Here is a 24,702-nt window from a genome sequence, read left to right as displayed (position 1 = left end):
TTTATACTTTTGTAGCATTTCAAACAATGTCAGTAGGTATCCAAGTGACTAGTTGAGAATCAGTAAATTTCTTCAACGACAAACAGCATATCGGAGGCGATATAATCATGCTTCCCAATGTGCCGCATGACTGTGACCAGCAAACAGTCTTGAGAAATCTGTAGGATTTTTGTATGGTTTGCTAAATAACACGTAGGCACCAGTTTTTGAGAAGATGCTCTTCTTTTCGATAAGAGGCCATAGAAGTTGTTCGCCGACTGAGGAACTCCACGTGTTGATCACAATGATAGCGTCAGCGTCCTTAAATGTGGGTTTTGCTTAGCAGTTTGGTTGAAATTATTAAATATTATTCAATATCTTATAACATATTATGTAACTACCTTCGCTTCGATCTCCTTGAGCAGTGGATAGATCGCTGTGAATGCCTCGGCAAGTCCTTGAGCGTATATGGGAGCCATTTTGTAGAGATGACTGTTAGGAGTGCCAGTTGGTGTTACCGAGGCGAAGGCAATGACGTCATTTTCCTTTCCAAGAGCAACAGCACCCTCAGTGAAATTTAGATCGAAGTGTTGACGTATCAGTTCCGAACGATTTCGACCGGTTATGTCAGCATCGTAATCCAACATAGCTTGATACTGTTCAGGGCTAAGGGTGCTAACAAGTTTCGTGGATAAGTGCTGCAATTGAGATCGTTTGGAGATGTTGTGGGTGTTCAAAATGAAGTAAAAACAAACATAGAATAAGAGGAACTGATGATCTTGGAATACTCCCAACAGTTTGAAAAGTTATGTTATGTTAGTTCCCAAGAGTTATGTATATGACTTGTATCTCCACACTAATTGTATTATATATCTATTTTCACATGGTACTTGTAGTTGCAAGACGAGATTTGATGAAGCTGCTAAGAATTATTTGTTTTTACATCCATTCCGTTAAAATCGTGGAAGTGAGATAGATCTTTTTTCTGTTTGGAATTTATTAAAAAGCCTGTTTCTTTTTTTAAATATTGCATAGGCTTTTCGCGAATATTTGTTCTTCTTGTCAAAACGAAAAGAGAAAGAGTGTTATGTGCAGATTCGTTCACTTTAGCACTCTCACGCCACTCCTGAGACTCACAGTTAATAGCCGTGGCTTTGCGATGTCCACAAGATCTTGGACTCGAATCCGCTGTGATTTAATTATCGGCCCCTCGATTGGAGTGTCCGTCTTCTTGTATCGTGGTGCCATATATTCTACTGAAAATCTAGGTTTACATTAGTGCTCCCTTGGAGAGCGATATGTTGATGAAAACTGGCCTGCTCGCAATGATATTGTATAGCTTTGTGGAATCCGCTGCAATGCTTGTTTCCACATCAAAGAACCAATACCGAGACCTCTGTACATCGGTTGGACAATGTAGTATCCAATGTATGCCATGTTATCGTTCTCATTCCATACAACAGAACCAATAAAATTCCCATCTGAAGCAGAATATTGTGACAAAATCCCTCCTATTGTTGTTGCATGGTTTAAATAGTCTCTCCAAAAGTTCTACTTGGGAAGAATCCCTCTAACCGACCATAGATTTTTCTCGGAAGCTTTCAGAATTCTCAAATGGATCCTATTCATTTTCGTTCGTAAAAGAGGATGAAGTGGCGTCAAATAGTTCTGTCTCTCTTCATCAACTCTCATCTAAATGACCAGCTTCAGTTCTGATGGCCCAGAACATCGAAACTATTTCACATTACTGCTCTAAAAAGAGCTCTTTTACATTTTATTCCTTTCTGGAACGCTGGAACCGTCTGAGTGGTAGTTATTCCTGTACTAGCATCCTCTGCTCCTTACATTTTGTGTGCTTGAGACAACATATACACTTGTCGGAGCAATCCATTCTTATTTTGAGAATTCTCAGATTCTCAGAGAGAGAGAATTCAAGTTCTCGGATTTTATTCTGGTGATTTCTTTCTCTCGTATGTGCAAATCATAATAGTCGCTCTACACTGAGAACTTGCAGAGGAGGGGAATATAAGGTATTATTATAAGGAGGTAGTTAGAAGATCCGAGAGGAAAAGAAAAGGAATGAAATTCTTCAACGATCGAATTCTCGACGATTCCAACATGTATTTTACATTTTCTTGATTAAATGTTCTCGCATCTTAGCACTATTAGTGTCTAGATAAAGTTTTGCTCTGTGGAGGAATGAAAAAACTTTGTTTAAAGGAGTTTAAAGCATGAGAGGCACAAAGTAAGGCGTTGGCATAAAAAAATATATTGCTCCACAAATATTCTTGTCGGAGAAATAATGTAAATTCCAAGTTCACAATAAATAATTAGGTTTCGGTGTTTCTTTCCTTGTCTACTGCAAAGTCAGCTGATGTCAATTTTTGAATAATTACTTATTACCTGCTTTATTTCTTGCTAACACCACTTTAGTGCTTGAGAAGCTGGGTAGGATAGCAAGAGAGCTTTCGTCACCACAGTTGATCCAACCCTCAGCTTTAATGCTGTTTTTCCACTCGATCCATGAGGGATCGTCTGGCGAAACATAATTGCATATTTCGTACTCGCACTGCTTCATTCTGAATATATTCTAAAATTTTTTTTTTTGAATCAAGTGTTGGGTTACGTCGATAGTTGGGTTGTTACAGATTGGTTGTGGAAGTTTGTAAAGGATTAGTGGATTTCGTGTTGATAACTTTGTACAACAGTTGCAGGATAGGAAAACGTTGTGGTGGAGACTGTTTTATCGAATCAAACTGCAAACTGAACGTGTAGGGGAAAACTTTTTTTTCACTCATATCTTTTGTGAAATTTTACTGCTTTGGGTTTAGCCCTACACAATTGCTCCAGACATCACATATCTTTTTGATTTAACTGTAGCACCGAAGTAGTGACTGTACTAGTATGTACAACCGAAAACCACTTCTCACTTGTAGTATTCGTGAAAATTTTACCGTTTTTTTTTTTGGTGCAATTTTCGATCCCAGTTAACAAAAACAAGGGGTTGTGATTCACGTAATTTACCGAAGTCGTATTGTCGTTTGGATAATTTTACTTTTCAAATGTTAGCTTTCAAGTGAAGCGGTTTGTAACGTAAATACTTCTGTTATTGCTTTTAAAGTGCAGATATAGGTTCTGCAATGACAACCGATAAATTTGAAAAAGTATGAAAACAAAGTTTATTGTAGTTTTCCAAAGTTAAAGAAATGCTTGCTGCTAGGAAACAGCAGCAGTAACGACGTATTTTCGTAGTTGTTTTTTTATATGAAATTCTCAGATCATCGCATTCATTTATCAACATTGTTAAAAAAGTTACTACAGGAATTGTCTTCGCTACTGCTGATTCCAATTTCTGCCTGCTTAGTTGAAAGAAACTAATTATGTTAAGGAATGTAAATAAAAAACAGCAAATTGGAGAACTTAAACATTTTGCAGTAATGCATTGATGAAAACATATCAAGAAGTAAAATGTTTGGAATGATCGATATTACATAATTCCAAGATTAAGGCTCCTAAATACAAACAGAAGTTCTTTTCTAAGAAAAAAAACTTTGTAAAAACACATTCAAGCGGCAAAAAGCAGAGAAAGCGAAGTGGCTGAGCAGACAAGTGATAAGGTGGTATCGTTCTATTATAATAGATCGGTCAGACCATGTACGCGACCCTATGGGGATCAATACATATGAAGTTGATACTCGTAAGTTTCTCGAAAAAAAAAACAACATTGAAAAAAAAAGAATGACAGATCAGTGAGAAGAATTGTACTAATACACATCCTTTTCTTTTTTCTCTTTCTTTTTGTTTTTTTTTCTCTTTTTTTCTTCAAATTTGGTAGAGAAGGATTGAAGCAAAATTGCAACTAAAAATCCGAACTCTTGTTAAAACTATTCACTAGGCATCGAAATGACCGGAATTATTGTGGGCAATGAACAACCGTTGTTTGTCTATAGGATTATCGTAATGTCTACTGTATAAAGTGACCCCACAAAATTTCTCTGGTATGTTCATTAATTTGAACAAAGGGATAAGAAGTCGAGAACCAGCAGTGTCGCTAAGGACGTGAAAAAGAAAGCGTGCCTCGGGATCTCGAGTTTTAACTTCTTCAATAAGAGGTCGAATAACTGTGAAAGCGTCCTCAACGTTGGATGCATAAAGAGGTGCTAATTTAAAGAGATGACTTGAGGCGAGAGATGTTGGACAGACGTATGCACAGGCTACAATTTGCTTTTCCTCATTGAAAAGTACGGCTCCAGAAGTGAAGGACAGATTGTGAAAATGACGCAAAAAATCGCTACGATCACGGTTAACAACGGAGAAGTCGAACTTCTCCAGTTGCTTGTACTCGTCTTTGTCGAGGTCACGGACCATCTTGACAATGCGATTCTTAAAAATAGAAGAGATTCAGGAGAAACAAAAGCTTTCATACTATGCCGATAGTGAACATGCAAACGTACGCTGGTTCCATGCTTCTCGGCTACTGCTGAAAGCGTTTTCCATTCCATCCCATAGGAATACTGATAGGGTCCCTCGATGGGTGTGTCCCGAGATTTATAGCGAGGTGCCATGTAAGGAACTGAAGGATGGGGTTAGATATTTGGTATCGATTATGCGGATATTGCATATTTTCAATTGCATTCAATTTTCGTGCAGAAAAACTGTTAATTCACGCGATATGAACTATGAACTCGCAAATAAAAGTAGGTTGATCTCGCCTATCGCTCCTTCAAAGAGATAGGAGAGGCAACCTAGTAAGGGGGATGCCTAGTTCCTTATAGAAGAAATGCGTGGACTCTTACAATGTCAAGAACTTCTTTTACATACAACAAAAAATCACCAAATTTATCAGACTATTTAGATTCGTGACGTTGCCTTTCTTCGGGATAGTTCATCAAGGATATTTTTGGATTTTGCTTCTTAATGCTTCAAATAATAGGCTCGTATTTTTGAGGGAAGGCGGGTATAGTGCAGTTAGTTAAGAGGTTCCGCTGCAACTGTACGGTTGGCCGATGGCTCGAAACCGCCCTGGAGCCTTTCATCCCTCAGTTGTCGATAAGTAAGTCCCAGATTTATCTGGGAGGATAAAAACAGTGACTTGATCATTGGCTGGGCCCAATAGAGTGAATGCATTGGCACATCCCAAGCGAATTGATTAACTCATCCATATATCTACTATACTTGAGAACTGTTTGATTGAGGAAGTTTGTATATGGGTTTTCACTTCCTCCGAATTATCATGGCACAGAAAGATCATTAATATACGAAACAAAGTACATGATCTCTTTTATCACTGAGAATTAGTAAAACATGTTTTTCTGCTGTTAAAAGAGCAAACATGGATCGGCTTTCCAATGCGTACCTGCTCTCAAACCAATCGTATAGTCCTTAGGTATCCGCTCCATTGCTCGCCTCCAGATAATAGAACCAACACCTTTCCCACGATATTCGGGCATCATTAAATAAAAACCAATAAAAGCGACGTTGTCGTATTCGTTCCAGACAACGGTGCCAATGAAACTTCCATCTAAAAATTCCGACCCAGATTAGCTGATTAGTGACACTTTAAATTGTACTGTTTACCTTCCTTCTTCCGGGCCAGTACAATTCTCGTAGACGGAAGTGAAGGTGTGAGAGTCAATACACTGAGATCATCTGAAGTCCATCCCTCATTCTCAACTAGCGTTTTCCACTCCAGCCAAATGCGATCATCTGGTGGGACGGAATTCACGATCTCGTAGTCAACGTCCTTCATTATCCGACCTACTTAGCTAGTAGATAAATTACTTGAAGAAAGAAGATCAATATTCACAAATTGCTTTGCGCTTCAATTTTACGGAAAATAAGAGAACAGAAAATGACACATTTTTCAAATCAATAAAACAGTGTAAAGTTTGTGGCGAAATGATATGATAATTCTTGATATTACGTGACAATCACCCCAGTAATTGTCACGTAATATCAAAAAAAAAGAATGATTTGTTATCTTATCACTGTAGGTTAATTTTTCCCGAAAATGTGTGAATATGGGATGTGCAGCTACGAAAAACCAGAAAATCCAGGAATATTACTCCAGTAGATAGAGAGTCAAGAAACCAGAAGGAAGATTGTCAGGATATTGTTATGTGATCAGTAGCAGCAGCAGATGTGCGTAGTTCCACAACATGTAGACTGGAGGTTGGGATGAAATGTTATAGCGTTGCAATTCATTGATTTTCTGTTGTTCCACTAGGACGGCGGAAAAGTGCAAAGCTCAGTTTTGTTTGGTTGCTATGTGGAAACATGAGTGTAACATGATCAGCAGAGAGACCCGATGACATAGTGTGCTTCGGAAGACTCACAAATGGGTTTTCCCACGCTTCTGAATATATAAATAAATTTTTGGAAAAAAAATACGAAGATCCTGGGAATTGAACCCGGTGGTGACTTGTTTTAGAAGAAAAAGATCCCATAAATTTGTGGTTGAACGGTAATATGAAGGAAAGCGGAGACGGTGATTTCTGAAATAGATATTTTAGAGACTAAAAATAAAAAAAATAAAAAAGTAAAAAAAAAAACAAAAAAATGGTGGTAGAGATAAGAAGATGTAGATTTTTGCAAAATAGAATACCTGTTATGGTTCACTTCTTGGTCTCCTCTATCCTTAACTCATCGTTTGTGTAAAAATAAGTAGGTTTGGTATTTTTAATATAATATATGAAACAAACATAAATTAGTAGAAATTGGTGTGAAATCAGTAGCTATCCTTCCTCGTGTGCTGATTGAATTCGACACAAAGTGTGTCCTTTATGGGTTTCCTCACATTTTCTTTCGTTCCAGTACGAACTTGAAGAAGTGTCTTTGACGGCGTTACTTGGTTTACTGAAGAAATCCTATGTGGACTCTCGTGCTGTTATCCGAAGAGATCCACATGTTGCATTATTGGCACAAATCCTCAACGATACTCCAATATATAGAGCGGTAGATGAACTGGAAATTTGATATGCAAATTATATGTTGTTTAAGTTCTTTGTTTAGATTTGTTCGGTACTTCTCGAAGATGTGAATGTTCAAGATCAAACGACTAGAACCTCAAGGAGAACGTCCGCTCCAGCATTGCCTGCTATTGAACTGTTATCAAGTTAGTTGTAAAATATAATTTTTCTCTCTGAATTAGTTTTTTTTTGTTTTAGTTGCGGTCTCTCGCTACGCTGCCTTAAAAGCTTCGATTCGTAGCACTGATTCCGACATAATGCTCGCTCCGCTACATACTTTACTATTATCGCCACTGCAGCCGTCTGGTTTAAATGTTCTGGATATTTTGCTGCTTTATTTGGAAGAGGTTAGACATTAAATTGATGAATTTTCACATTTTATGAGATGTTTGCTGCAGGGTGACGATCTGCCAGGACACGCGTTATATGCAGCTCGTATTCTGAGGGAATTATGTGCGGTGAGGCCATCACTACAGACCCGTATGGTTGAGTTGTTGAGAGCCCGGCGAATGGTAACACGTAATGCTCGTGCTATTCGTGGTATTTTGAATCCGGGCACGATACGGTACACTGTTTCGGATTTGGTAGCCATAGGTGAGATTGGAGCTCTTTTTTTTTAAACCATTTTTTTATAACATGATAATTAGCATAGTTGTAGCCCTTCCGAATGCACGAAATATTTATCATATTTATTATTTGTTGTATTTTATTTTCTATATTATACCATTATTTTATTTATTCATCATAATTATTTTATTATTTTTATCGTTATTTATTTTATCTGCTTCGAAAACAGCAATATTTACATTTAGCAATAGTATTTTTTTCTTTCAAAGGTGTTCTGATAGATGATCTTTCACTAGCAAACTGGCAGGAAAATAATAGGCGAAAAACTTTTTATTTTGTTTGGCTCCCAAGCGAAACTTTACGAGAATATTGGATCTTTTGGTTTTTAATAATAGTATGAAGTATGCAAGCTTTTCATTTCAGAGTATGACGAAACTGATCCGATTCGCATGAGAGGCGAAGCGGCGCTTGTTGTACTTGAGACATTATCAGGTCTGTCGCAGATAGACTTTTTTTTAGCTTCGTTTGATTCTTGCTCTTTTCATACGAAGGTTTGCAGAAGTAGTTCTCATCTATAATATACTTTATTATTTGTATTGCTTGCTTTTATTGTCACAATACTTTTCTAGACTCAATTGAGACTGATCCAGCTGGAAATAATCTGTGCTTCTTACTGTTCGGCTTCAAGCCGACCGTCGACATATCTGGCCAATTATATGATATCGGTACGATTACTCTCATGTTTGATGCAGTTTGACTTCACTTGTTCTTCTCTATTTGCTGATTTCTTCCACAGACGCACCTCCAACTGGTTTTCATCAAGTTCTTTCGATCCTGGAACAATTCATTGCCGCTCCGGATCCCTTCCAGTTACGATTTTCTGCACTAATTGAGCCAGCTTTTCGTCTACTGGTGTGTTTCTTATGTTTTGCAATCAGGATGATACTTATAATAATTTCTAGGAAGTTATCTGTGAGTTTGTATATTTTAGCAACGATTGGTCTCAGTAGATTGCATCTTTTCGTCGTCAGTGCTTCGCTTTGTTCGATCTATGAATTTGATCCAGCAACTTGTTACGTCGCCATTTTTATCAACACCATTATCACAGGTATTGTTTTATTCAACATTTTTTCTAGGAACTTTTCTATTCATTTGTTTGTCGAAACTCATTTGCGTGTTAACTAAATTGAGGCGCTTAGTTATCTTCAATTTGACCAATAATGTTGTTGTTAAGAGACCTGTTAACCCCTACATAAGCGGATAATTTTTCTTTTCAATTTCTTTTTGCAATTCATTAGTTTTTGCTTGATCTTGAGTTTCTGATGGGAAATCTTGAAACTTTTCTCAGCTGGTTTGATTTTTTGGTGGGTCTAATATCTAACTATCTAATATTTGTAGGAGTGTAGGAGTACTATTTTTTTTCGCAATATAATAGAGACGACATGGTTTGTGGGGATCCTTTCCCAGAAATATCATTGCTGGAGTGGTCAGATCAGTGATCAGTGCTGAAGTTGCGTGATGTAATAACTTAGGAAGTTGTTGAGCATGCGCTGTTCTAAATTGATGAGAAATTCCACAGTAACTTTTTTTTCAATGTGTTTAATTCTGTGCGTTATTGGTTTTCTTTTTCAGAATCATTCCGACGGTCCCACGCTTCTTTCCGTAACACGTATGATCTCTGGATCAATCTTGCATCTAGCGGCTTTAGAAGTGTCGTCTCTGTTAAAGTCCGGTAGGAGTTTGTTGCTTCAGAAGAAATTATTTTAAAAAATGGCAAGATTTTTTCCTTTAGGGCACTTCAACCAACCACATGAGATTTATAGCACATTGTTGGAACCATCAGAGGCTGTCATAAGTCATGAAGAAACTACAGAAGGAGGCGTGAATAATTTGCTATTCAGGTAAAGTTAATTGGTTTTTGTAGGGAATAGTGAACGAAAGAGACAATGGCTACAGCCACTTAAATCTAAATGGTCCGACTGCTTAAAATATGGCTAAAGTGTATCGACTTGTATTTCAGTCTACTTCGACATGGTCATATTGATCTCACTGAAGAAATTGATTATCCGCGTTTGGTTCACTTCAACGCTCAGAAACTCCATGCGGTAGGTGGATACTCTTGCTTTTTGAAGCTTTTTTTTTCGATGTTATGGATATTACACTCCTCATTCCGTAAAATGAGTATTACTCGTTTAGTTATTTGACACTTGCAAAACAACTACAGTATTCAATATTGCTCAGTACGACATACTGTATTTACATGCATTGTTAACCCGAGAAATTGTCAGCACTCAAGCTGAGGACCCAACGGCTGCCACTAGAGTAAGTAGATATTTCTTATTGTTTATTTAATTATCACAACAGTTTCACGGTATGTGTTTTTGACTTTGGATGGCTAATGTTAACCTTTTGGTAACCTTTACATATTATGTACATATTTGGTAATTTAGGAGATGGAAGCGGTTTTAACCTATGGAACTGATATCAATGCGCAACTTCTTCAAAGAGGCGCATCCGAACAACTTGTATCTGGTTGTACAGCACTACTAAATGTGATGGCATTGTTTGCACCAGTGCCGTTCTTTTCAATAGGTTTGTTTTCGTAAGAGTTATTCGAATCCGGTTGTTCAGTATATTGGTTCCTGAGGCCATCGTTGGAAAACATTTTATAATTTGTAGTGTTTTGCCACTTTGTGCAGGAAATCTATTCTGATTTTTTTGGGTTTTTGCAATGTTGGCAGATAATCTATTAGCTGCAAAATCTCGGTGATGGGGATCTTCGAACATTTGGTGTGATTTCTATTTTTTAGCTGTCCAACATGATGTGCTCACCGATGCTGCATTTTTATTGGTCGAATATGTCAGTGGATGTGGCGCCGAAGAACAGGTGGCCGTTTGCGCAACACTACTCCGATTGTGCAAAACTATATGCGCTCTCGCTAAGCAAGAGTATCCAGAGGTTTTTCTCTTTCATCATTTACTTAAAATATACCTTGACATTAATGCTGTACAGAATCATCTTTGTAACTATATTTATTGACACCTTAACTCTAAGGTATTGATATGTAGATGCGATGAAGCGTATGTTGCTTTTATACTTTGACCTTGTTGTAAGAGTCCTTACCGCCTCCACCTGCTCCATGGAAGCCTCTAGCTGGACAATGGCAGTACTCTGCATCGCGACCTGGCCTTCCAGGTCCTCCCTCGAATCCGGGTGGTCCGCCAATTCCTGTCGGTCCCTGAGGTCCGAGTGCTCCGACTGGTCCAGCTGGTCCAGGAGGGCCTGGTGGTGCATTTTGGCCTGGATTGCCTTGGGCTCCGCTGTCTCCCTGAGGACCTCGTTGACCTTTGGGTCCAGGACGGCCAATGGGTTTGCGTCCGTCAGCTCCTTTTTCTCCAGGGCGACCATCAGGACCAGGACGTCCTTGTGGACCAGGGGCTCCCATTTCTCCAGGGCGACCTGGATTTCCGTCATGTCCTTGCCGGCCAGGTGCTCCGTCTACTCCCTTCATTCCTCGTTGTCCAGGGCGACCAATAGGTCCAGGAGCACCAGGGGGTCCTTGTGGGCAGTGGTAGCAAACTCCTGTATCTTGAGGTTCCGGACTAACGTCAAGAGCGTCTACTCCTGGTTTGCCATCAATTCCAGGAATACCGTTAGGACCGGGAAGTCCGGGAAGACCTTAAATTAACAGTATAGTGATGAGAATCTATTTTAAAACATTTTTAATACGTGAACACATGTATTGTTTTGTTTGGAATGTTTTTTTTTTCAATCTTGATGCTAAAGATTCTTGTAGTACTTGAAAGATGTGAATGAGTAGCTGGCGTATATGCTGGAACTAACCTTTTGCTCCGACAGGTCCATGAGGACACTTGTTATCAGCTCCACTCTTACACATGCATCCAGCGGAGGTGGGCGCAGGACCCGAAGGGGGCATGGCGAAGGCGTGTGCAGGAGCGCTGGGAAGGACACTAGGAGCGACGTATGAACTTGAGCCACCTTGATTGTAGGTATCACGTCGTCGGCGAGTAGCGCCGATGTGCACAAGGTCGCGCCACATTTCATCAGTTTGAGTCTAAAGGATAGTAAATGTAGTGACATATGAGGTTAAAGGGAACTGCTGAGTAAGAAACGTACTCGAATAGTGCTCATTTCTTCATCCAGCTCACGCCAAAATTCTTGAACATTGTTGTAGATTTGGCCGATGGACAAAAGGCAGCATATTAACACAATGCCGCTAAGAGAGCTCGCAATGAAAGTCACCGTGTAGACTTTCATACCTGAACAGTAATTTTTATTTGCTATCTAGATGATCAATTCAATGAAAAGCTAGAGTTAGGTGATGTCAACAAAAGAGATTTTCAGTTTTATTTTTGGAGAACACAGAAAAGAGAAGAATAGTTTTGGAGAATATGATTTCACTTCTTAAAATTCACGACGATACATTCTAAAATGAATTTAAAATGTATACAAGCTTCAATGGTTTTTGAGCGATCCGGTCCTATTACCTCCAAATATACCAAACAAAGTAAGTAACAACATACGACATGAAAACTATTGGTTCTGTTGAAGTAATCATTATCGAAGACTTAAATACTGCGTCGACCCGGATTTGCGCTGTGTTTTCAACTTGTTCGCTTTTGATCCTGAATAACTGGTTACTGATAGCGGTACAGGGTGTTGTTACGTTCCCGTTCTCGATCTATCCATGATTAGAAAGCGAGAGCGACAAGCCGCGCTCACCTTAGAGAAGAGAAGAGAGTATAGTAGTTAATCCATCCAGAAAAAAATGTATAGCACAATGTTCTATTTCTTTTTTTCTGCGATCCACTCCCGAGGCATCTTTTATAGATGACCGAACGGCGAAGTGTAATCGCGAATCTGCTGAATCCACTGCTAGAACTTTTATTTCAGCCAGGAGAACGTCCACTGCAAGCCAAGGCAATAAAAATTTTTCAAACTCACCGAATTATTAAGAGAATATTTTGAAATTTCTAGATATCAATTTATGGAAGTGCTCGAACGTGCTTAAGGAGTGCATACATGGAAATCCCAGAAAAGGTCCATATAAATCCATATTGCTAAAGATCCCGATCACCTTGATCGACTATTCTCCATCATTCTAGGATCCAAATGAGGCTAATAGTGATTGGTTAACGAATGGAGTTATAACTGGAAATGGACCGACCAGCGACCAAATCAACGAAGTGCTAAGTACTAGAAGTTATGAGCTAAGTCAATGTATCTCACGAGATATCGTGGACTTACCGCAAGAACATAAGGTTAGTAGTAATTTCAACACATACTGGTTCCAACGACTGCTCACAGTAAATTGCTTCTCATAATCTTTATCTTCGAAACCTTTTTTTTTAAATTTCATTAATACTTTTGTTTTGAGATAGCTATCATCTCATTCATCATTTTTGCGTTTCAATAGTATTCAACGGTGTTTTTAGGACATTACATACTCTAAGGATGTTGTAGACTCAAAAACATTATAGAAAATGACCATATCTTGTTCATTTAACCAGAGAATGACTCTCGTACTTCGGAGTCATCGATTTGTTTAGGTGAAACGTGAAACATTTTTACTATTTATGACAGATTCATATTTTTTTTTCAAATGTATTCATTTTACCATGAATATTTTCACTTATTAAGCAATATTTTCCTTTATTTTTTCTTCTTCAAAATGTTTTGTTTTTCACCAATTTACTGTTTTCTAAATTATTTATTATAATACTATATATAAGTTACTCATTATAATTATAAACCATAAACAATCTGGCGATGTCTGAGCTTATCCTCATGGGTTTAGTCAAAATTTCTACTCTTATAAGTGGGTTTCTGTTTCATTTTATTTTATTCCGCGCTCAACCGCTTTAAATTTAGCTTGAAAGTTTTTTCTCACCACACTTGCATATATTCAGTTAGATTTCTACTCCTACTTTTTTTTCTGCTGTATATTGTCTTGATCTGACGTATATAATGTACTAATATGTTTATTTGTCCGGATTGAGAATAAGTCTGGCTGGTTTGACACCGTAAGTCTCCACTATTAGCGAATTGACGTCCTCGTGAGAGGTATGAGGGTACGGTAGCACAACTGCTGATGGGCTAGGAAGAACCGGAGTTGGGCGATAGCCGTGTGGAATCTAAGAAAAAGAAATAATCAGAAATAATCAGAAATAATCAGTGTTTTAAAGAGGTCAAATTATAATAGTGTGTACCGTTTTCTCTGTTTGTGTATTTGCATCAATATAAGCGAATTCGCGACGAGAAACCCCGAGAAGAGGGCACTTATCCTGAAGTTACAGTAGCTCTATCAATTTCGAATTGCTTGGCTTTCATATGACTTACATCTGCTTGAAGTATACCCAAGGTGGTGAGGTGATTTACTGGACAGTCACTGCTGATACCCATTTCCTCGTAACTATCAAAGCTGGCCAGCGTGTGGGTGGCGGGGAGTTGATGTGTTCTTAAAAGCTCTTTCCACTTTGTGCAACAGTATTTTGAAGAAGAACAAAAAATTTTGCAAAAAAATACCAGAATAAAAAAATGAAAACAATAAAAAAAAATACTGCAATGTAAATAAATAATGAAAACAACCTCAAAGGCATGTACATTCGGCCAGGAAGCCAATATGCGCGACTAAATTTTGTGTGCAATAGATTTATGAACAATGAAACTATAGATAGTCCAATGAGCAGGTAGATGAATAGAAGAAAAAGAACGAGTGGGTGACCTGTAAGGATAAATAAGCACTCGTAAACTCATTTATTGCATGCAGTTTGAAAAGGGTAAAGACTATCGTTTAAATGTAAAGGATTAGATTTCACCTTGGCAAAATAAGAGCCCAAATTTACGGTAGAAACAATCTCTTTATCCTGTACCTCCGAAAAAAAGATAAGTATAAAAAAAGAAGTGTGTTTATGTGAAGTATGCACCAGAAGCTGATAAATCATCAATGTTTTATTCTGTACGTTTGTAGTCGATCAAGAGTTTTTTTTTCAGTTTTTTTCATCTCTTGTTCAATATGAGATCAATCGATTTCTTCTTTAAAAGGTTTTAACTGAACAGCTTGAACAGTTTTTTTTTCAATTCTAATTTTATTGGTTTTACTGGTTCTACTGGTTCTGCTGGTTTAGAAGGTTTTAATTGAACAGCAGTTTTTTTTTGTTCAATTCTAATTTTATTGGTTTTACTGGTTTCTTTCTCTGTGTCTCTTTTCCTCTTATTTTATTAATTTGCCCCTATGAAGAAAAATTTTGAGGCTAATTATGATTTCTTCACTGATATTCTACGATTTCAAAATTTAATAATTTGATATGTAGTCTCCTTCTCAAATATTAACTTGGGAAATTAGTTGAAAAGGAAAATGAAAACAATGAGTTCCTACTACTTTCTTTTAAATAGCAAATATGTTCGGAAAATGCCCACGTCCTGGCTCGATATCGCCGACGCCGATTGTGGCTAGAGAATTGAAAATGAAGTAAAAAGTGGTAGAAGTGTCGTGGTTAGGGATATAGAAGTGGACAATAAAACATCCAATGCATGTCCAACCAACCAATGCCATCACAGCTACTGTCACCTGAAAGAATATATCTGATTCGCTCAAAAATGCGGCACCATTTTGCGCCACAGTAGAACCATGGAGTATAAATCTCGAAAAATGGACGTCAAGATATCTCGAACTATCCAGATGAGAGCAACGTCGCACTTATTCCTACCAACTTTAATGTCACGGTGAACACCTTTCCTCAACAGGATAATGTCAGCTATGCAGGATAATGTCAGGAGATATTGACAGAAACATGAGCAGGTCGTAATGATGCGGTAGCGTACGTGAAAATCAGTGAGACAGCAAACTTGGCAAGGATCGTATGCTGGAGCTTTCTCTTATTAGTCTGGATAATTAACAACTTACCGGTATGGCGAGCAATCGTTCCATATTGTGTAGACGGTAATCTTTTCTCTCACCATGCTCTCCATGAAGCTTTCTCTCCAGTTCATCTTCATTGATGGGTCTAAGCGTACAGAATCGGAAAGCTGCCCAAAATTTCGCTGTGAAAAATAAATATGCAATGTACATTAATGGACTCATGCGAGATGTAGTTACCTAGCAGTTCGCAGGGATAATTCATCAATTTTGCAATGATATAAGCCATATCCTTAATGACGACAATCGTGAAAGGAATCCCAAAAAGGCTTATGAATATGGAGAGCATTCGTCCTGCATCTGTTACTGGATAGATGTATCCGTAACCGATTGTAGTGATTGTGGAGAATACCTTTAATAGTATTAATTTCAACAACGGTATGAAATCAGCCATTCTACAATTATTCCCTCAGATGCAACATGTCAACAATTTTGTTAAGTTTTAGTTATTAAAAGGTTACTTTGGAATCGCTAATGTAGGTAGGGGAAAGAGGTAAAAAAAGCAGCGTCAGTTGTCATATAGTTGGGTCAAAACGACATGAAACAGAGACAGTTGCGTAAGCGGCTGCGCTCGAAGCGGCGCGGTGGAGCGTAGCGGTTCGGGTCGTGCGAGGATTCTCGCTACCGCCACCCATCTCTGCAGTTCTCCGTGGTCCCACCTCGATTCCAACCGCTATCTCCATCGCACTGCTTCGAGCACAACCGTATACGCAAGTGTCCGTGCTTCATGTCCTTTTGACCTGGCTATATTCATCGTTGAGTTTGTTCTGACGTAAGGCCCATTAATCTACACACCATTCCTCTTGATACAAGGTTCAGCGTTGTAAATTAATATCTGCATATTAATGCGCATTAATATCTTACTTACAATAAACTCATGGATGTAAACGGTCACAGTTCCCACTGCTTTCTTTTTTTTTTTCTTTTTAAAATAGCTTGAAAAGCACTTCAATCATCTTTCTATCACATTTTTTGGCCGTACTGAAAACATTAGACCTGAATAGAGATGTAAGTGTAGCTGTTTGTGAATTTTTCACTTCAAAAAAAAAATCTTGACAATTCATACACTGCCTGACAACTGTTTAACCCCCAAAAAAATCTCCGGTATTTCATTGAGGTTTAGAGGTTGCATGATGGTCGGAGGAATAACGGAGGAGAGTGGACATTTAAAAGCAGCGGAACTCTCCCACTTTCATTTATTATTTCGATCACAATGCGAACCAGTCCATTTGAAATTATTCGGTCTCAGTTTTGCTTTCGTACTATGCCTACTATCCTCGTACAAATGTTCCAGACATACTGCGGTAAAATTTCGCTTTATTACTGTAGGTACAACATTACCTACAGTAATAAAGTAGTAAACGTGCATCGTGCAAGCTAAAATCGTGTGTGATGATTACATTCTGATTACACCTTTCATACGATGGTAAATATGAAGAAAATGTAACGAAAAAATTTTCCGAACTTAGTAGCCAAAGTTTCGTGCGGTCTCTCCGTATATAGAATAGATTGTAGCTGATCGAAAAAAGAATCCTGAAGCCATTTTAGCCGCAAAATTGCATTGCATCGAAAAAAAAGAAACTCACGAATAACAACGCATTGGGAAATGTACATGGCAGGGTTGGCATTGGTGGTCGAAGTTTGAGTTGATTCTCATAAACTTCGAGGCGTTCATTCATGATAGCGGTTAAATATTGCGATTTTTGATCATGGATATACAGCAGTAATTTGGTGTTGTTGAAAATTTCAGGCAGTAGATCTTTGACAATAAATCTGAATGGAAGTGATGAGTGAGCAAAAACTGAAAACATATAGATGTGAAACATTCATATTTGGGACGATATTTGAGAGCGGGGATGGTCCTTAAAGAAAGCGAAACCCACGAGTTGCGGTCGCTAGCAAGTCTTCGCTGCCATTGACGTCGAAATCTATCTGAGTTGAAAGATTCGATAACAAAAAAGGCAGCAGCAGATGCCACAATGAAAGACACATAGGATGAAAGAAGCAGGAAATGGCTGAGGCTGAAAATTCTTCAACTACAATACAGGTTTATTCTTGAACCACTCTCCTACTCTTTTTTTTTTTTGAAAATTTTGAAGAGAAACAAAAATCGCAGAGAAAGAAATAGAATAGCATCAAGAATTAACATCTGTACAATTAACAGTTCCTGTTTACATGAAAAAGACGGAAGGATCTTTACAAAAATGACTGGGATAAAAAAAAAAAATAAAGGTACTCACTTATATTTCTGGTATATCCGTTTTGCAAACAAAACTAGTCGAAACGCTTGAGAATTTGTCAAGCACATTTTGGACAGCTAATCGGTTTCACTAGTAGACGTGTTGGGAGGGGTTGATGCGAGATTAGGCATCGACCTGAAAGCGACTTTCCACTCATTTTATTCGTTTTTTTAAATATCTTACTCTGTAGTGGTTGATAGTTTGCTGTTTATACATAATTTATGCTCGTTCTTTTAAAAAAAATGCTGAGATGAAAAGAAGACTCGAAGTATAATGTATTATTTCCTTAGAACCATTTAAAAATGTGTTTAGGAGGTATGAGCAGCCAAAAAAATTTTGGCTATGAGAAAGAATCAGTGGATTGGCGGAAAATGAAGAGGTGTAGGCAGAGACATCACTCAATTTGTTACAAGACAATGTTGAAAGTCTATGGGAAAGTACCTTCTGACGTCGTTTTCACGTTCCAAGTTACATCCATGTCTCATGGATTAGACCTCGATAATTCCGTCTATCTTTTTTTAAGAAAAAAAATCTAGTGATAAGAAATGTTTGGAAAAACTAATAAGGGATTTTCGGGAAGTACATAGCTCCTGGTACATTGTTGTTCTGACTTTATAGATTTGTTCGCGCTAATTAGATAAACTAAAAAAAATCGCAGGCATATCAAGCCGCTTGGGATGCGGTAATTTTAGTGCAATTCGTAATCGTTTGAGGTTTACAAACGTGTAACTGGCCTATACAATGAGCTCCGGGGGCAAGCCGATGCGCAAGTCAGTGTTTTTATTCTCCTAAACAAATCTAATACCAATTTTTCGAGCTCGTAGGAATGAAAACCTTGATTTGCACTAGGGTGGTTTCGAACCATCGACCATGTGGCCACAGTGGACCTCTAACGGAGTGCGCCACACCCGCTCCATTAGATAAATTAGAGAGCATTTATTTGGACCAAAAGCAGATGGAAATGAAAACAATGAGTTGTCTTTTTTTTTCATTTGCATAATAATTGGCTCAGAAATTCAACTTTACTGATCCTCTTGAGATTCAGATTACGAATGTCGTTCTAGCACTATAATTATGTATGAGTTGGCTCCAAACTTAAGCTCTCTTTCAGCAGGGGTTCGCGAGAAATTTTTCGTTCAACTCCGTTTTCATGAGATCAATGTCAATAACACAACTGTCCGCATAACGAAAAAAAAAAACATAAGTTTATATCTTATCCTAATTTAAATTTAAAAAAAACCTATTGTCCTATACCAAATACAAAAACCATGCAACTTTTTTTTAAGTCCAACTCGTTTCTTATGCTTCATTTCTCAGATTTCTCTACAGTAGTGGATAAATAATTACAGGAATAAGAGTAAAGTTAACGAAGTAGTGATGGGTGGTCATAAAAGGAACAACAATTTATTTTCGAAAGCAGCATTCATCTAGTTCGTTTCATTCGCTTTGAATGAAATCGAATTGTAGCTTTCAATAAATTAGTTTTCAATACACTCAAAATACTGGATATTCAAACAAAAGTATGATTGACCTGGAAAAAAATGCACTCAACCACTGCTACAATTTTCTCACATTCGGTTGAATAATGTAGAATTAGCCTTGAACAACAATAAGAAGAGCAATGATGACAAATTCTTTTTCTTTTTGCTGTCACCTCTGCACGCGAGAGAATTGCCAAATGTCCACATTGCTATCGGAATGTCTTAACTGCTCAGAACGATGAAAGTATAAACGAGACGGAAAGCGATACTGAAAAGAAGAGAAAGTTTTGTCAATGCTTGGCAAAACTGCATTGTTTCAGCTTCTCTGGGGAGTATTTTGATTGATAAGATTGGATGATGTGGCCGACAAATTCTATTTCATGGCATGTCTGGGTTAGAGGAAGGACGTGTTCTTTGGGTCCTGCTGCTATTACTACTAGTAGTAATGATAGTAGTAGGAACCACAAAAAAATGCAAAGATGAGGGAAAGCGACCGGCCAGCAGCTATAGCAATTGGCTGGTGTCGTGCCTGCAATAAGTGCTGTGTGTCAAAGCTCGACGTCGGAATGCCTCCGGGAGAAGTCGCTAACGCGGCTTGCTCATTCCCGAGGGAGTACTCGACGTCATCAATCTTATAACCCTATTCAATTCAGTCGTTAAATATTAGCGTCAGAATCGGCGATTTTTTTTAAAAAAAAGATCATTACTGAATTAACGTTCTGGATTCAATGCGAAAGCTTAGTTCAGATAAAGGATATAGGATTAAGTTCCGCCTTATTAGGCAAAGACAACTAAAGCTTGGTTTTCCAAGAGCGCTCGATGAAGCGAAAAAGTCTATTGCTTGAAATGAGTGAAAGATACGATTCTTCTCTTTGAACGATGATAACTAGAGTCTTTGTTATCCTCAAAAGGTTCTAAAGAATAAATTTGCAAAACTATTTCAAAATGAAAAATTGCAGAATGAAATTGCAATCATACTGAAGTATAGTTACAACAAGGCTAAGAGAAACACGAATTTCATTTTTAAAGCAGTTCGAGATTTTTAGCCGTAAGCATGATTGAGTTGATTTTTCTTTTCACGTGATAAACTCATATAGTATCCTGAAGTATAGTATGTTTATTAAGTAGGGTGGGTCAAAAGTCGTGAAACAGGTGAAACGTCTGCTAACACCGAAGTTTTTAATGTTGCAATGTTTAATAATTTCTCGAATTCCGTTAAAACAGACTTTATGAGTTTGGAAGTTAACCATTGAAAATTTGGCAAATAAACAACGCATACATGTTTTGAAATTTAATATAGAAACCAATAGTTAGCTATTTTACCCCAACAGAGGATATCGCCTCTATTACAGCGTGAGAGCTCCTCACTAATTTGTCTACAGTCATCTCCAACGAAAGGTTTATGCTACGAAACATTTGACTTATATTGAATTTCATTCTATTTTTATTTATAGTATAGTATACGTGTAGTTTTGTTTTGTTTTTCTTTGTTTTTGTGGAGAGATATCGGCTGCCCCTTAGAGACTCGTGACAGCGTGTATATATAACGAAGACTAATCACGCATGCCCCCAAGTTAAAGCTGTTTATAGTTGTTCCAGCGAACAAAAAATAGGATTTGAAGACTCAAGAGAAAGTAGAGAATGCAACTATGAAACTGAGTATTATTTTAATTCTATAGTAATCTAGTCTATGAGGCAAAATTCTTTCAAGCCGACTTTCTTTTAGAGTATTCCTCTTCTGTTGCTAAGCGACGTGCTGCACGAAGATCCTAGAACGGTACGGATACTCCTTCTTCAGTTTCTCTGTGATTGTGTTCAAAAATGTGGTAACTGCACATCTTTCATAACCTTTAATATTTGTGTCTGTTTTCCAGTTTGCGGCATTAGTTTCTAAAACGGGCGTCGCGAGATATATGACTGATCTGCTTGCATCGATTGAAATGGACTGGGTAGCATTATCCCAAGGAAATCCTGAGTCATTACGAGATCATTTGCTCTTCAAAAGTCTCATGGTAAGTCGGAATTTCGGATAAGTACATTTGGATAAAAACAACGTGACTCGTCGTCGCGTTGTTTCGGTGTGCCTATCTCTCTCAGCACTAAACAAAAAACTCTTTTTTCTTGCTCTTCATAGTTTCTCTTTTTTTTTTCGTGTAATGAAGCATGAATAGGATTAAATGGTCATAGTGAAGTACACCGTTGGTTCTGTCGCTCATTTAACTTCTAGCGTGTCTCTAAGATTTTACTTTGTAGGGACTTACTTTCTCCAATTTTTGGGTAGTGGTGCATCATTTTAACTTTCTTAGCCATAATACGAGGAAAATCCTTTTTCACTAGTTCAATGCTTTCTCCTAATCACAATTTTTTGCGTAACTATGCATGGTTAGTCTTTTTCTAAGATTTTGCGATCCTACTGTAGTTCTTATCGCAACAAACCCTAATCATATACAGTTGTATGGAATAATGGGACAAAAAAATTAATCCCTACAAAATGAGATCTTAGAAGCACTGATTAGTGAGAAAATTTTGAAAAACCACAAGAAAAAAAAACAGAAAAGAGGTTCGGGACGTTTTTCTGCATACTGCATACTGTAGGAGCTCAGCGGAAACCTTCAATGAGTATGCGTCGCGTCGCCGTGTTACAACACACGTAGTTTGTTTGTATGTTTCAAAACGAAATGATGTGACACGACATGATTATGTAAGCGGTTGCGCTCGAGGCGTCGCGCTGGAGCGTAGCGGTTGGAATCGAAGGAGACTCTCGCTAGCACCACTCATTGCTGCAGTTCGCAATGGTCCCACCTCGATTTCAACCGCTTTCTCTACCGCCCCGCTTCGAACGCAGCCTCTTACGCAAGTGGACCGTGCTTCGTGTCGTTTTGACTCTACTTTATATAGCAGATCCTGGAATTTCACACATTCCATTGTTTCAACAGTACTGCAGCGTATATTTTCGATCACGGGAGTTAACAATCCCAGGGTTTCATTATATTGCTACAAATGAGCACACTTTTGCGGATAATACCTTTATTAAAATGAGGCGCAGCTGAGACGCAGTTCGCGTGCGTCTCTGAGACCTCCCTATACGGGCGTACGGGTCTTCTACATTAACGGTGACATCAGCCTTTCGAATCCCGAAAATACTGAAGTGATTAGAGAATGATCTTTTGTGAGTGTTGGAATCATTTCTGTACGGGTTGTTCAATTTGGTGACATCCGATTTCCGGTTAAAAATGGGCTTATTCGTGGGAATTAACAAGAAGACTGTCCAAGAAAAGGTCTTTGCTTCTCTGGAGTCATCAATCCTTGAATGATTATTAGCAATTGTTAGAAATTGTTCGATTAAGAGTCCTTTTAAACGATGCACTGAGATGTTTTCGGTTCATTGTAGAGTTCGTCGACGACTATACGGTTTCACTTTGCTTCTCTTTCTTTTGTTGCAAATAAATAATACACATTTCTTTAGGAGATCTTTTTTTTTTTGGTAAACGTGATTATACGGGCAAATTCGAGTAATTGCAGTTGGTTCTATTCCTTATTTGTTTTGAATGATTTTATCCTCGTAGTGTTGTCAGTAAAAATACTCAACATTTCAACAACTTTCTGAACCTAATAGGATTTGAGACATGTTTTAGGAACTCTGTTTAGGTCGCTCTAACACGTATGTCTTTGACGGAAAGTGGTTGGAATGCACTGGCCGAGTTGGCACTCCCAGAGGTGGACTACTCTCTTATTTTTCAGCGTTCCTTTCATTTCTTTTTGTCGTCAGTACATTGTGATTATTTTAAAGAAATATTCCTAGGGTTTTGTTTCGTTATTGTTTATTTATCTCGCTAGTGCAAACAAAATAAATAGGACGTAGAACTAAGATCTCTATTTTGTTTCACGGTACTTTCATTGAATCAAATTTAATTCTGGTGAGATTTTAAGGTTCTTGCCCAACTGCAAATGTTCGGGCATCCTCCAAAGCAAGTGTTTCTCCAGCCTGCAAGTATCAAAGAGTAAGATATATTCTACTCATAACGTTTACTTAACGCCAGTGAATAAATACAAACAGATTTTCTGTTGACTTCCTTGCTTCTTACTTTTCTCTTTTTTGATTTTGAACTTTTCTCCATTCCAGGAAAGGTAAGCCGGGAGAACTGTACGTGTCATCAGTTGAAATTGTCCTCCATTTATGCGTTGCGGTATGTGCAAAACCCAAATGGAAGCGATTATCTTTCAAGGTATAGATAATGTTGAATTCGAATCTGTTTGACATATTCCGAAAACTTCCATAATTGGAATGATTGTAGATATTAGACGTTGTGCATTCACAAGGTGAGCTCTTAAACCAAGTGATGAGAGCAGAAATCGAGTCCAGAATGTTGGATTACGCAACAGCCTTGGTTCAACATATATGGGAGAATGGTAAGTGTTTTCATCCTCCTCCAAAATCTTTCGACAAGTTTTTTAATATACACTGTATTAGTTTCAGTGTGATGTTGTGCTTGATTTTGTTCATTTTGTTTTGTTTATACCTTTACGTGCCCATTACTACTTTCCTATGTTAGCTGAGCGAATCCGACGAGCGCTTCAGAGCTACTACCTCTCTTATGGTTACTATTCGTTTTGGTGTTTTTTCAAGCAATATAGCATGTTTTACCTTCCCATTTCATTGGACTCTAAGTCATTTCGATTTTAAGCAAAGTATTCTAATAGATGAAGAAGTCTAGAAAGATTTGTTCTTAAAATCCAAGTCGTCCGAGTAGGGTGCATGTTTATATGTCTTAATACAGCGCCATCGGGTCAGAAAGACCTGAAGCTCGGTACACTTGCGTAGTCAGCTATGCTCGAAGCGGCACGGCAAGGCTAGCGGTTGGGATCGAGGTGGGATCAATGTTAACTTCACTCGGATTGCAGCGATGAGTGGTGCTAGCGAGAGTTCCTTTCGATTCCAACCGCTACGCTCCAGCGCGACGCTTCGAGCACAGGCGCTTGCACAACTATATCGAGGTTCACGTAGTTTTAATCCGACGATATATGCCTCCTATTAAGTTTGTTTCTGTGTTTCCTCAACAGAATTTCACGATTTCACAAACTCTGCTTACCTTCCTTTCTATCGATCTTAGATGTGCAGTCGTACCCTAACTTCCATCTTTCTCCGCATTAAGTTCTCATTTCTATTTAGTTTTCTCCCAATGTCGATCTATGTACTGATTCTAATTTGTGTACGTTGTAATTTCAGTGGATCTTGGACCACTCCTTATGATTAAAGCTGATTTAGATGACACTACTCGTGTGGTGATAGATGGTGACTCGGTGCTGAACCAGCTACGGGTCAGACCACAAGGACCTGACCTCAAGGACAAGTGGGCTAAGAAACCGTACTCCTTTGTGATACCAAGTCGATTGTGTCCGGAATATGTACGCTAAGTAGATGATCTTTAAATTTTTAACTTAAAAATCTGTTTCATTTATTGTTTATGTTATTGTTATTTTGTGCTGTCAGTAGATCTCTCTTTTGTATCGACTTCTGCAATGCAAA

At 38.1% G+C, this 24,702-nt stretch overlaps 5 protein-coding genes across 12 annotated transcripts; 2 read left to right on the top strand and 3 right to left on the bottom strand.

Annotated features, from left to right (window-relative positions):
• Positions 1-105: 105 nt before the first annotated feature.
• Positions 106-5,728, bottom strand: RB195_020910 (uncharacterized protein; the record flags this gene model as incomplete). 3 transcript variants are annotated; one of them, XM_064189448.1, is made up of 9 exons in its annotated part: positions 106-300; positions 381-677; positions 1,117-1,235; positions 1,362-1,460; positions 2,383-2,558; positions 3,914-4,362; positions 4,434-4,552; positions 5,336-5,500; positions 5,557-5,728. In XM_064189448.1, 9 exons carry the CDS (start codon positions 5,726-5,728, stop codon positions 106-108), a joined length of 1,791 nt encoding a protein of 596 aa, XP_064045327.1. The 3 variants fall into 3 exon arrangements, with proteins under 3 accessions (XP_064045327.1, XP_064045329.1, XP_064045328.1); XM_064189447.1 differs by lacking the exons at positions 3,914-4,362; positions 4,434-4,552; positions 5,336-5,500; positions 5,557-5,728 and having other exon boundaries at positions 1,374-1,460; positions 2,383-2,557; XM_064189446.1 differs by lacking the exons at positions 106-300; positions 381-677; positions 1,117-1,235; positions 1,362-1,460; positions 2,383-2,558 and having other exon boundaries at positions 3,871-4,362.
• Positions 5,729-5,947: 219 nt separating this feature from the next.
• RB195_020909 (uncharacterized protein) lies at positions 5,948-10,554 on the top strand (the record flags this gene model as incomplete). Of its 2 annotated transcripts, none has more annotated exons than XM_064189444.1 (16): positions 5,948-5,968; positions 6,793-6,933; positions 6,991-7,093; positions 7,146-7,294; positions 7,346-7,541; positions 7,938-8,006; positions 8,144-8,239; positions 8,311-8,426; positions 8,506-8,622; positions 9,147-9,246; positions 9,307-9,415; positions 9,535-9,619; positions 9,711-9,836; positions 9,965-10,106; positions 10,325-10,473; positions 10,528-10,554. In XM_064189444.1, 16 exons carry the CDS (start codon positions 5,948-5,950, stop codon positions 10,552-10,554), a joined length of 1,746 nt encoding a protein of 581 aa, XP_064045325.1. The 2 variants fall into 2 exon arrangements, with proteins under 2 accessions (XP_064045325.1, XP_064045326.1); XM_064189445.1 differs by lacking the exon at positions 5,948-5,968 and adding an exon at positions 6,589-6,603.
• A 52-nt stretch (positions 10,555-10,606) lies between these two features.
• Positions 10,607-11,793, bottom strand: RB195_020908 (uncharacterized protein; the record flags this gene model as incomplete). Its single annotated transcript, XM_064189443.1, has 3 exons — positions 10,607-11,193; positions 11,359-11,590; positions 11,653-11,793. 3 exons carry the CDS (start codon positions 11,791-11,793, stop codon positions 10,607-10,609), a joined length of 960 nt encoding a protein of 319 aa, XP_064045324.1.
• A 269-nt stretch (positions 11,794-12,062) lies between these two features.
• RB195_020906 (uncharacterized protein) lies at positions 12,063-24,590 on the top strand (the record flags this gene model as incomplete). Of its 3 annotated transcripts, XM_064189440.1 has the most annotated exons (10): positions 12,367-12,456; positions 12,514-12,576; positions 12,642-12,797; positions 20,902-20,952; positions 21,050-21,187; positions 22,824-22,892; positions 23,106-23,176; positions 23,299-23,401; positions 23,471-23,585; positions 24,442-24,590. In XM_064189440.1, the coding sequence occupies 10 exons, from the start codon at positions 12,367-12,369 to the stop codon at positions 24,588-24,590; spliced, it is 1,005 nt and encodes a 334-aa protein (XP_064045319.1). The 3 variants fall into 3 exon arrangements, with proteins under 3 accessions (XP_064045323.1, XP_064045319.1, XP_064045320.1); XM_064189438.1 differs by lacking the exons at positions 12,367-12,456; positions 12,514-12,576; positions 12,642-12,797 and adding an exon at positions 18,769-18,810; XM_064189439.1 differs by lacking the exons at positions 20,902-20,952; positions 21,050-21,187; positions 22,824-22,892; ... (2 more) ...; positions 23,471-23,585; positions 24,442-24,590 and adding exons at positions 12,063-12,086; positions 12,972-13,016.
• RB195_020907 (uncharacterized protein) lies at positions 13,518-17,762 on the bottom strand (the record flags this gene model as incomplete). Of its 3 annotated transcripts, XM_064189441.1 has the most annotated exons (10): positions 13,518-13,670; positions 13,746-13,820; positions 13,876-13,993; positions 14,125-14,260; positions 14,956-15,106; positions 15,443-15,579; positions 15,635-15,806; positions 17,041-17,227; positions 17,338-17,475; positions 17,695-17,762. In XM_064189441.1, 10 exons carry the CDS (start codon positions 17,760-17,762, stop codon positions 13,518-13,520), a joined length of 1,335 nt encoding a protein of 444 aa, XP_064045321.1. The 3 variants fall into 3 exon arrangements, with proteins under 3 accessions (XP_064045321.1, XP_013293756.2, XP_064045322.1); XM_064189442.1 differs by lacking the exons at positions 13,518-13,670; positions 13,746-13,820; positions 13,876-13,993; ... (1 more) ...; positions 17,338-17,475; positions 17,695-17,762 and having other exon boundaries at positions 14,924-15,106; positions 17,041-17,133; XM_013438302.2 differs by lacking the exons at positions 14,125-14,260; positions 14,956-15,106; positions 15,443-15,579; ... (2 more) ...; positions 17,338-17,475; positions 17,695-17,762 and having other exon boundaries at positions 13,876-13,938.
• Positions 24,591-24,702: the final 112 nt, after the last annotated feature.

The sequence above is a fragment of the Necator americanus genome, chromosome II (genome assembly GCF_031761385.1).
Source record: "Necator americanus strain Aroian chromosome II, whole genome shotgun sequence".
NCBI lineage: Eukaryota > Metazoa > Nematoda > Chromadorea > Rhabditida > Ancylostomatidae > Necator > Necator americanus.
This window is presented reverse-complemented; position numbering and strand designations above follow the sequence as displayed.